Source organism: Mus musculus, chromosome 19 (genome assembly GCF_000001635.26).
Source record: "Mus musculus strain C57BL/6J chromosome 19, GRCm38.p6 C57BL/6J".
NCBI classification, from domain to species: domain Eukaryota; kingdom Metazoa; phylum Chordata; class Mammalia; order Rodentia; family Muridae; genus Mus; species Mus musculus.
Genome location: NC_000085.6, coordinates 40,391,921 through 40,403,948, shown reverse-complemented (window position 1 = coordinate 40,403,948; position 12,028 = coordinate 40,391,921). Strand labels below are relative to the sequence as shown.

The following is a 12,028-nucleotide window of genomic DNA, read 5'->3' as shown; positions in this document are numbered from 1 at the left end:
AAACTTCACATGAAAATGCAAAGGACCAAGCTGGGTATACCAGCACTAGAAAGGTCAAGGTGGGAAGATCTCAGCAAGTTTGAAGCAGATCAGGGCTACACAATGAGCTCTAGTTTGGCCTGGCTTACAGTGTAAAATCCTATCTCAAATATAAAACAAAACAAGACAAGTGAGAAATGTGAAGGACCAAAAATGGCAAAAAAAAAAAAAAAAAAAAAAAAAAGATTTTGAATGGGGATGAAGTAGGCAAACTTATTTGATTTCAGGATTATGTAGGAAGTAGTAAGAAAACTAGTGGGCTACTGGATAGAGATAGCTCAGTGGGTAGAGCGGAGTCCAGAAGGAGACTTACACATAGAAAGATAGCCACTGGTGTTTCGAAAGCGTTATACTAAACATGAGAAGGTAGACAGAAAAGGTTACGTATACGTGGTACCATCTGTAGAAGATCCTAGAAAATTGTCCAACCATGGGGATGCTAAGTAAGTGGTCAATGGTTCCTAAGAGCTTGGTGGGGCATACTTAGATGTAAGGCGACATTGTGACCTTTTCTGGGAATGCTGTATGTTGCGACTTTGGTGGTAATTATAGGGTCTTGTTTATTTGTCAGTGTTATAGTGTGTGTGTGTGTGTGTGTGTGTGTGTGTGTGTGCGCACACCTACATATAGTCTCCTATATGAGTACAAATCAGACCCAACCCTGCTTAACTTGAGATGAGATTGGGCACGATTAAAGTTGTATGGTTGTACACAACATACCAACATATGTAGTGAAGACAGGCCTCAAACTGACAGTGTGTGACCTTAAACTACCTCCCTGGGATTACAGGCACACACCACTACAGCCAGTTTACTTGTCAAAGCATATTAATACAGCTTGATTTGAGCATCAATGTAGTTTAGAGGTTGAGTCTTTGGTTAGTATACCCTTGAAACTCTGGGCTTGATCTTCATCACCATCCAACCCATCCACACCAAAACAGATGGATGCCTTTTATTAGAGACAGATGATAAATAAAAGGTCACACATTGTAAGCCTCCTTTGGTTTGAGACCTCTTACTTCTAAGGGCTATCCACTTGAACATTGGTGATAATATCTGCCCATAAGCGAGAAGGGCAGTGCCTAGGCACTTGGCCCCTGATTCCGGCTGCCTAGTTTCCATGATCAACCACAGCATAGTTAGGCAAGCTATGTCACCTCCCTGTGCCTCTGTGTTAGTGCTTGGCTGTCATGAGTCAAATTATTTAAAGCACCTAGAACATTTTCTGGTACATTGTGAGCACCCACTGTAAACATCCACAATTATTATTAACCTCTGATGATAGTATTTTGTTTCTTTTGTTTTGTTTTGTTTGAACATTTACAAAGTTATTATTCTTTAATTGACTTGCTGCTTGAAGATATCTGGGATTGTATCTAAACATCGTCAGGATGACGAAGTGAAGCAAGGAAGTTTAGCGAGATGCCCCAGGTCCTCGGAATCTGTGACTCACGGTGAACCGGAAGCCTGGCCGGCCGCGTGGCTCCTAGTTCAGCTCTGTTTGACCAAGGGTTACAGTGTCTGCATTTTAAACACTAACTGGGGGACTTATCATTCGGCTGCTGTTCATCCACTTCCTTGTGTGCTTTTCTGCAGAGCCCTCCAGAGCTGCATCTGGGAAGACTCGCCTGCCTCCAGCATGAGTTCTGGTAAGTCATTTCACATCCCCCTTTCTCACGTCCAATCACAAAACTGCACGCTTCACTGAGAGTTCTGTGTATCTTAAGGTCACCAACAGCAGCATTACCACTTAGAATGCAAATGATTTTCCCACCCACAGTTATGAAGAACTGTACCATATACTGTGTATACAAGGTCTGTCTTCACAAGAGCCCCCTTTCCTTTCAGTGAGATGTAATTGATGTACAACGAGCTGCAGTTGTTTTAAATATATGTTTGGTAAAAATTCGGCACATTTCTACACCTTTGTGGCATTTCTTAATCTAGATGATTGATGCAAAATACACAATTTAACCATGTTTATCCCCAGATTGTGGGCTAACCAAACACTTCCTTTATCTGGCATGTAGAACAGCTAAGTTATGCTTTTAAGAATCAAGATCTAAATAAAAGTGTTTCAAGTATTTTTAGTCTTGGATGGGGATGAAAAACTCAGAGCAGGGAAGACAGAACATGGGACAGATCTCTGTGGATTATGTACCTGAGATTCTTCATTGTCCAGCCTGGAGATGTTTCCTTCCAGGGAATAGATCCCACCTTGGTCTCCTGAACCTGCAGGTAGGGATAGAAGGCAGAGGACCATGTGCGTATGTCACTCAGGACCCTGATCCTGTACCTTATTGAGACTATTTTCAGAGCCCTCTATAGCTTGTAAAGTCTTTCCTATTTATTTACATACAGTGTACTCGTTTAGCCAAGTCCTGACCTGTGTGGGCCCGTGTGTGGCGAGCTCTGGGAGGGCTCTGGAGTAGGGCAGTTCAGGGCTGCACGTTTCCTCATATGCTTCATGTGCAGCTTGGGTCTGTGCCAGAAGTGCCTTCACTTCTCTGCTGTGAGGTGGATATCGTAATAGCACTGACTCATGGAGGGTTTTCTGACACCGAGTGTAGCAACACCGAGTGTAGTGTGCTGAGCACAGGGCATGGCAAGATCTGCACATGTGTGGTAACTTGCTCTTTTTAGCCTGGAGTTCCTCCTTGCAGAGTGAGGTACTTGGTTTGCCTTGGGCCCCATTAGTGTATTTTCTGTGCCACAGTAGACATGGATGCTGCTCGCCGACTCAGTTGCTTTGATTTGCCTCTTGGGTCATTCTTTTGTTTTTAGACTCAGCCCAGGCTGGCCTTGAACTCTCCTTGTATGGAGGCAAGGAAGACCTGGAACTCCTCTTTTAGCTGTCCTGGAACTCACTCCTTGGACCAGGCTGACCTTGAATTTAGAAGGGAGGCCTCTGCCTCCCAAGTGCTGGGATTAAAGGCATGCGCCACCACTGCCCAGCTTGACCTAGAACTCTTAATCATCCTGTCTTTGCCTCCTGAGCGCTGGAGTTATGTGTGTGTGCCACGCATTGCTCCACCCAGGGCTTCACACATGTTAGTAATCGTTTTGACAGATGAGCCATGTCCTTTGGCTTTTGTTATCATTTATAATAGCCCGGACCCTTTTTCCCATTTCCCTTTTAAAACAAACAAAAATTTGTTCTGCAGCGTAGTCAAGTCTCTTGCTCTTCTAAGCCAGTTGCTACTCCTGACAGTTTTAAAGGCAGGAGAGGGAAGAGGGCAGTCGAGGGTGCTCCATTGCCCTGGGGAATGAATGCCCTTCCTCCCCCGAATCTCTCAGGCAGGTGCTGGAAGGAAACTTTACCCAGGAGTCCAAAATCCAAGGCTTTTTTGACATGAAAATCCTGTATTGGGATTTTTATATTAATTCCAAGAAAACAAAAACACTACCGTGCAGGTGGGTGGGGAAGGAGAAGCTGTACCGCTGTGTTTGCTTTGAAAGTCATCACCGGGAAGAGAGTAGCTTCATGGAAAATACTTGGTTGCATCTTTAGTGGGAAGAATGGTAGTTTTAAAAATAATGTATTGTCAGTGTCTCAGTTGGTCCTGGGCTGCCAAGCGCCGAGGAAAGCACCGTTCTTGCAAGGTCTTGTTTCCTTCTTGGGAATCCCTGCCCTCACCTTACAGGCCGGGTCTAGTTTGATGCCTCTCAGATACAGATGGGGAAACTGAGCTTTAAGGATTTAATCACCTGTGTCAGTTGCTGGCTAGTGTGGAGGCTGACCGTAGCTGCTGTGTGTTGATTTCTAAATACCAAATGCTTATTCCAGCTTGGTTATGTTTAACTAAAAAGGAGAGGGGGAAAGAAAGATGTGGGCCTGGTAGTAGCTCTCAGGCAGCTCCTCAAGAGAGCACAGTGCCAGGCCAACCAACATTTGGAAAGATGTGACCTAGCTCAGGTGCTCAGGGACAGGACAGGTAAAGCCTATGGCATGTCAGGGATGTTGAAGTATGTTTTCTTTCTTAACACTGTCCCTGACTTCAACTCCCACCGCACTCCTTCTTCCACCACCCCGAAATGAGGCTTCAAGGCAGATATGGCTTGAAGAGAGTGAGTCCTTCCTTGTCTGCAAGTGGCTATGAGCCACAAGCAGGATGCTCCCTGGACAATCCCGGCCACCGTGGGGGAAGGGCTGCCCAGGTGCTGTAGAGGCAGCAGCCTGGCCGCCATGCTACCTACTTCTCAGGTGCTCGGCTTTTGGAGAGGCTGGCTATTCAACCAGTAAGGTGACTTGGTTTTAGCCGGATTTGTGCATAGCATGTGAAATGGATTCAAGACTGCTTATCTTAGTTGGGGAAGAAGATGAGCTATGAGCGTGCCAATTCAGTTTCCGGCTAGTGAGCTTGGGAAGGCTTGGCCCTTGGAGCCTCAATTATCATTAGAACTGCAGTTCCTGACTTTAGCCCCCAAGGACTAGATCCGAAGGAGATAGTCAAATAGTAATTGTGGACTACTCAGCGTGGACTAGCAATCCTGGCAAACACGTGTTTAAAGAACTGAGGTAATGATTGTCCATTGCCATTTTGCTGTGAGAGTCCCTCCAAGCCATTGGCCACATACCCCTGGTCTTCCCTGGACTGTCTCTGAGTTCTCAGAAGTGATTGGTGGAGAACGTGGTAGGCAGGGAGGGGGTCTCAGTGTTTTCCACTGCTGAGCTGAACTCAGGAAAATCTCAAATGACACTGAAGTGGCAATCAGCTTGAGCCCCAAGAACATATAGGACTTCCCTACAGTAAGAAAAGGGGGTAAGGACTTCCTGTCTAGGGACTTGTAGCCAAGGTCTAAGCCTGAAACTCTCCTACTCAGGACTTGAGAGCAGGCAGGAGAGTGCTGGGCGGTGGCGTGCAGACGAGGCTTCAGGTAGAGAAGGGAGTTAGGACACCATGCCATCTCTGGGACAGTCACATGAGTTCCAGACTGGAGAAGAGGGACAGCGTCTAAAGGCAGCTTATAGAAAAGACTGCTTGTCTTTGACAAGGAGAATTTGGGGAGCCACTTAGACACTTGAAATATCAAAGAAAGCCACCCCAGTAAAGCACTGGGATTCGTACACTCCACAACACAATTCCCATCCCCAAATAGCCATTGCATCCTGTCTGGTTCAGGCCACAAGCATTCTGAACTCTCCCATGCACCCTGGGGGCTGGTCCCAGGCCTGGGAAAGCTTTTAGGGTGTGTGTGGTTGGAACTGCTGAACATCTCAGCTCTATCCTACCTCATCCTCTGCTTGTTGAGCAAGCATGGTCACAAGCCTTCCTGTTCATCTTCTCTCTTTCAGAATGTGATGTTGGAAGCTCTAAAGCTGTGGTGAATGGCTTGGCATCTGGCAACCATGGACCAGACAAAGGTAAGGCTGTTGAAGAGAAGTCTGGCTTGGTATTGGAAAGCATTTCTGGAAGATGCAGGGCATGCTGGGTAGGACCATTTCCACCTCTCTGGGAAAGACATCCTTGGCCTAGTCTTAGTTCCCATCGTGGCTTCCTGAGAGCTGAGCTATGGTCCTACTCTTCATGGGTCCGAGGCCGCCTTTTCCAACTGTGATGATGTACTCACAGTGATGCTGGGATGACAGGTTAGATAGTGGGTTCTGGGAAAGTGTCAGACCTGGTACATATGGCACTCATTGGCCTGGAGTTGCCTGTTTATGGCATGCCACCTTCACTTGCCACAAATTGGAACACATCCACAGTCCTGTGAATGAAGTTACTTCAGTGTCATTAATTTTAGCTCCTCCCTCATATTGGCACTTCAATCAAGAAATGAGCTTTGCATGTGTGGTCAAGCACTTTACCACTAAGCCGCCTTCTCAGTTCTCATAGTTTCCATGTAAAAATTCTTCCAAATAGGAGATAGAAATGTGAACTGAACTACTGATATGGTAAGAAGATGTTTGAGAACCCAGCAGCCCTCATCGGGGACCCCTCTCAGCTGCTCCCTCTTGGCTTCTGAGAACTTTGCACTTTTCTACTTATTAAGTCCCCTTTGCTTAAAAAAAAACAAAAACAAAAACAAAACAAAACAAAACAAAACAAAACAAAATGAAGAGGACACCTCTCGAGTGTTTGCCCAGGGCACTCTGACCCCAACCTGACATTGGTCTTGCAGTCTGAGGTGACAGGAAGCAAGTTGGAATAACTAGATAAACATAATCCCAGTTCTCCTTATGAGGAACAGAGGCGTGTAGGGGCCCTTTCCTCTCTGCGGGTGCATCTGCTCTTACCTGCAGAGGGAGGGAGCGTGACCTCAGCGTCTATTTCTGCATCCCATCCTGGGCTCTGGTGACCCCATGAACAGTGATCCATCTCTGTGTTCTATACTGTCATTGAGGAATGACTAAAGTCTCTGCATGGGGCATAGAAATTTAAAAAACAAAAATCATAACATGCCCCAAAGAATAATTTCAGAGTTTGTCATATTTAGCTTTTGTAATTTTCATCAAATGCACCCAAATATCCCCTTTGAAAAGGCAAGATGTGCACTCAGGAGGAATCCTCCGGAGAGAGAAGACAGAGGGCAGAAGATGAGGGGTGGGAGGCCTGGGTGGCATGAGGCTGAGTTCCTTGGGCACAGGACATCTATGCCATTTTTATCCCTCACCTCCCTAGCTTGCTGCCCTCCTCCATTCAGTTCTTGTGAGCTATACTCTTAGGGTCTTGGGGCTGTCTTGGCTGTCTTGCACGTAGGGAATATTGAGGGGGGGCGTGCTGTGGGAGGGCTGCAAGGGAATATTTAAACTGGGAGCATGGGAGGGGCTTCTGAAATCCTGGGATCACCAGTTTCACTCTTTAAATCTGTATATAGAAGAAACTTTTATTAAAAGAGTTTGTGTGTGATGTTGGGGGGGGGAGGATGTGTGTGTGAGATACATCACAGCAGTAGTGATGGCTTCCCTCTGCCTTAGCTAGACTCACGTTTGGTAGGAAACAAGGAGACAGGTGTAACCTAAAGGTCATCAGAATGGCCTGCAATGGACACCGAGCCAGGATAACTGGGCTCCTGCCTCAGCCTCTGCACTTGAGAACAAAGGTAGAACAAGTGACTGAGTGATTGGCTGAAAACAGCACCCCAAATCTGCTTCCCACCCCAGCGCAGTCTCCCAAGTGATTGTAAGGTACAGTGAACAGGATTCCTGTGAGAAGTTCATTCAATCTAGATCTATGCAGAATTGTCGCTCCTGTCTCAGTTATTGTAAACATAGACTGTGTGCGTGCTGTGTGCCTTCCGAAGCAGCAGCAGGATGGACAGAATGGGCGCTGTCCACTTTCCTTCCATTCCTTCCTGCCCACTTGGCAATCCCAGTCACGTGGTGCTGAGTCAATAGTCTCTTATTTCCAAGCAGACCTACCCCGTGTCATTCTGTTTTCTGTGACTCTGAGACCCCTGGGCACAGTCCATTGGGGTTACTCTGGCACCATGCTGCATCTGCAAGGGAGGTTTGGTGATGTGCCTGTCATTGAGATGGGTGGTCTAGGCAGGCAAGAAATGGGGTCTCGGCATCCAGCGCTGTGTACTGGGGTGCTGTCCAGAGCCTTCCTCATCCACTTGGCACCTCTTTTCTAGCAAAGAGTGGGATTAAGCAGCACCATCTGTTTCCCAGCAGATGGGGGTCAGAGCAGGTACAGGACCCTAAAAGGTATGCTTTGAAAGAAGCAGCTTTGAGGCCTGAAGGACCAGGCAGTCTACAAGGGCATTCCCCCTTTTAGCTGCACTCAACCTACAGCCATGGCCCCGTCCTCAAATTCCCGGTTGTACAGCAGATGACCCACTGTTCCTAAGGGACACCTCGTACTCTGATTGTATCCCCCTTCCTCTACTTGCCAGGCCATCTGTGTCTCTGTACATCTCTGTCCAGCCCTGGCAAGCTCCCTGTGCCAGGGGCTGCCAATACCCATGGATCAACTCCATCTGAGTGATGGCCTCAGAAAGCTTCAGCCATCTTGGCCCAGAACCCCAGAGAGAGAAAGCAGGCTATTTTTAAGGACTGCATCCACGGCTCTCTTCATTGTTCTTGTGGCGTAGGCAGTTTCCTCCTATTGTCCCCACACAGTTCCTCGACTTGCCTGAGCGGCTCCCAAATGTTGTTTCTGGATGCACCGTTTACCCTCTTGTGTTTCCAACAGCCGACCCTTTCCGTGCTCGCTCTATATCTGCTGTTAAAATAATTCCCGTGAAGACAGTGAAAAGCCCTTCAGGCCTAGTACTCCCTCCAGGTATCTCTCTTTGGGGCTGTTTCTTTTAATTGTCCGATCATGCATGGTTTCTTTCCTTCTTTGCTCCTAACACCATACTGTGAGCCCTAATCCTCGCATGTGTAGAAGGCATTTCCTCTCCCTAAGTTGTTTCCTCTGTGTGTGCGTGTGTGCGCGCGCGCGCGAGTGTGCGTGTGCGTGTGCGTGTGTGTGGTCTGTCTGCAAGTGTGTAAGCCAGGGAGGAGTAAGGGAAGAGCCTGAGGCTGCAGCCTTGTCTTCCTTGCTTTAGAAGGCTTACTGTAGAGGCTGAACCTTCTTTGTAGTGGGGCTCTCTCCTGAGAAGTTTGCAACTCCCAATACTTCTGTGAAAACTGTGTTTCCGGGAGAGTTAGCCTGGCCTCAAACCTCTGAGTCAGGCTGAATGTGAAGCAGCTCCTGTAGATGTTGGATGGTGACTCCCCGTGTGATACTCAGGGCCATTTCCCAGAGCACTCCAGCCCCTCTCTGGCTTCGCCTGCAGTTCCTTCCTGCCTCTCCTCTCCAAGAGGTGGGGGGGGGGGTGTACATTTCTGATTCAAAGTTCTGTGTAGTCAGAGTGGGATGGGTGGAGCTCAGAAGTTGGACAGATCTGGCTATGCGTCCAGGATCGTACAGCTGGGCTGTAGATTTGCCAGTTTGCCTGATGTTCCTATGACCAAGGTTTGGCTTTCCTAATAGTTTTATAACACCAGTCACTTACTCTCTTGATGGGGCTAGGCGCTCCCTGGGGTTGCCATGTGGTCTGGGATGTGCTGTGAGTTTTGTGGTTTCCTCCCCATGGAAGAGGGGGTGTTGGGGGCAGGAATAAAGAGCAGGGGGAAAGGAAACTTGCTTTCTCATTACTTCCCCCCACCCCACCCCCAAACAGACATGGGCAGGGTGTTGAGTCCCACCCAAAGACACGCTGTAAGCTCCAGCCTCGCCCTCTCATCCTCATTGTGGTAATTTTAGATCAGGAAGCTGGACTCTGAGCAGTTTGGCAGGTGTGGGGATGTAGGAAGTAAGTGTGGAGTTGACTTGACTTAGCTGCATAGAAACACTTGGCTCTGTGCTCTGAGAAGTAGCGTGGTCTGTTCTCCTTCCCTGCCTCGTTACTGACTTTCCTGAAGGAGGGACACTCAGCCTGCTAAAGACAGCAGGCCTCTGTTAGCCACAGAGTCAGTTAGTTACAGTGAACCACAGTCAGAAATATGAAATGAAGTTATTAAATATTAAGTGAAAAATGTTAACTGGAAACAAACAACACACTTTTTATTGAAATCACTTTTATATAATGAAATAACGTATAACAATGTTATAACGCTACCATTTTATCAGAGTCACTGTTGCCAGTCTTATTACTGTGCCCAACTCATACATTAAACTTTATCAAAAGCACGTCTGTTTGTATAGGAAAGATTGCTCCCATAGGCTGAGTATCATCTGTGGTTTAAGGCATTTGCAGAGGGACTGGGGACATGTAGCCCTGGATTCAGGAGACTGCTTTGCGGGTCTTCCTAAAGATGTCCAGGCTGGTATGGACCTTGCCTCTGCCTGTGGACAGTGAGGAGTCTATAGACTATAGAGAGGTTCAGAAGACACTGTTGAGTGTGACCAAGCCTGTCTGGCCACCTTCCTGTTTTCTCATTATGCCTGAGTGTGAAAGCTCCCATCTGTGAACAGCACCTCCCTCTGTCCCGTAGTTCAGGGGTATTCACCAATGAGAGCATCCCCGAGGTGCCACATTGCCAGCTTGCTTTTTTTTTTTTTTTTTTTGGTGAGAAGGGGATCAGCAAGCTTGAGAGCCCTTTCACAAACTCTCCTGTGAACCATGCCTTACTAACTGGCCAGTAGTCTGCTTAGCAACCCAAAGTTCATTTCGTAGAAGGAATGAGCCAGCTTCCTTCCACTGGTAAATGTTTTCAGCTGACATTGTAACTCATGCATTTCCTCAGAGCTTACCTTGCCTCTTTTCCCTAATTTCACAATGCTGGTGTACCGCTGTACCGATTAATTCTCATTGGTCGTAGATGTTTGAAGAGTAGGCTTAGATGTAACCAGGTTCGTCTCAGTCCTCCGCTATAACCATCTGCTCACGGACTGGACTATCCTGCTCCCTCAGAAGTCTTGGCTCACACCCTCCCGTTTGGATCTTTCCTTTTCAGACATGGACCCTACCAAAATCTGCACTGGGAAAGGAACAGTGACTCTTCGGGCCTCGTCTTCCTACAGGGGAACCCCAAGCAGCAGCCCTGTGAGCCCCCAGGAATCTCCGAAGCATGAAAGCAAGTCAGGTGTGTTGTCCTGGAGTCTGGGAGGGTGGACGTCCTTATGGTTCTGGACGGGTGGGGCGAGGTGTTGTGAATTCATCAGCCTTCTTCTCCAGGGGTCCCAGGATGGTGACTATGATGACTGGTCCCTTCTGTGATGACTGGTAGGTCAAGCCCTGATCTGGGCGAGACAGTCACATGCTTTGGGTGAAGGCCCAGCCTAGTGACCTCTGCTTTGACTGAGCAGAGAGCCCTGTTAGGTGGCCAGTACTGTGAACACTGTGTTGTGTGGATGTAGGCAGCTCAGCATCTGCAAACAGGTGGGATAGGATGGTGATTAGATGCCCCTAAGGTTCCATCCACTTCTGAGGCTAGCTCTGACTTGGCCAGGTAGGGCTGGCTGAAGGAGCCAGAGACAGAAGTACAGGAGACTACAGAGCATAGCTGCCAGAAGGGGTGTGGAAACCAGGGGCCACAGGTGTGGGGTAGGGACCAGGCTGCAGGGGCAGGGAGGATCACAAGAGCACTTCTAAGATCGGTGGTGAGCAAGGGCCAGGTCAAACCCATGGAACCCATGCACAGAGCCTCTGTCCACCCTGACCCTGTGGACTGGGAAACCAGAGTGCTTATCACATGGTTGTTGGGACTTCAGCCTGGGACCCTGGATTCTGGTAGACCTTTGTTTATATCCTGTCTTCCCCACCTGAAGTCTGGACAGTCTGGGACAGTTGATTTCTTCTCTCAACCCTAAGGCTCTCATGGGATTGATGATACTTGCTACATGGGATTATTATAAGCAAGGAAGAGATGCAGGTTCTAACAGGCCTGCTGGCATGGGATAAGCTGTGAGGTACCGTTTAGATTAAGATTGGGATTGGGTTATTTTGACCTTTCCAGAGAGCATTCTTCTGCCTGTGTATTCTGCCATAGAGAAATGCTGCCTTGTGGTTCCACAGGTAGCTAGCTTGGGGTGGTTCAGTCTCTAACCACTCTCTAGGGCTCTTATCCCCACTGTATCACAGGCATCCAAAGTAGACAAGCATGATGGGCCCAGCCCAGAATGTCAGACCTGTGATGCCTACTTGTCAGTCTGAGGTAGGCTCTTGGCTTTTGTATTTCTGACAAGTTCTTAGGTCACGATGTGAAGCCGGCCCAGGGGGACCACATTTGAAAATGGCTACAGGAAATGGGGTTGTCTTTTCTCTTGAAACTGGGAAGCTTAGCACCTTCTTGGAATCAGAGTGTAAGGGAAATTGGACTTGCCACTTCCGGTAAAGCGGGAAGTGAGTGTTGTGACATAGTAGAATTATGTAGCATACAAAGGAGAAATACTTGCATCTCCTGATAGTCTGCACCAGCTACCTATAATGGGTACCACGGCAGATGCTCTCTCGCGAATGATGCCAGGCTAGGGTTTGAACATAAGCTCCTTACAGGTGATACTGCACTCTGGGGAGGTCTTCTCTGTTCCTAGGCCTAGGGAAAGACTTG

The 12,028-nt window shown here is 47.9% G+C and overlaps 1 protein-coding gene across 54 annotated transcripts in view; it reads left to right on the top strand.

The window, feature by feature from the left end:
• The window catches only part of Sorbs1 (sorbin and SH3 domain containing 1), a 221,916-nt gene that overhangs the window by 110,007 nt on the left and 99,881 nt on the right, over positions 1 to 12,028 (top strand). For 29 of the 54 annotated variants that reach the window (XM_030250825.1, XM_006526810.4, NM_001034962.1 and 26 more), the window contains 4 exons: positions 1,639 to 1,691; positions 5,339 to 5,407; positions 8,181 to 8,270; positions 10,433 to 10,561. In XM_030250825.1, the coding sequence (XP_030106685.1) occupies positions 1,682 to 1,691; positions 5,339 to 5,407; positions 8,181 to 8,270; positions 10,433 to 10,561 (298 nt within the window). In that variant the 5' untranslated portion in view covers positions 1,639 to 1,681. Of the gene's footprint in view, positions 1 to 1,638; positions 1,692 to 5,338; positions 5,408 to 8,180; positions 8,271 to 10,432; positions 10,562 to 12,028 lie in introns of those variants that run through there. The other 25 variants (XM_030250827.1, XM_030250826.1, XM_017318096.2 and 22 more) reach the window with 1 other exon arrangement.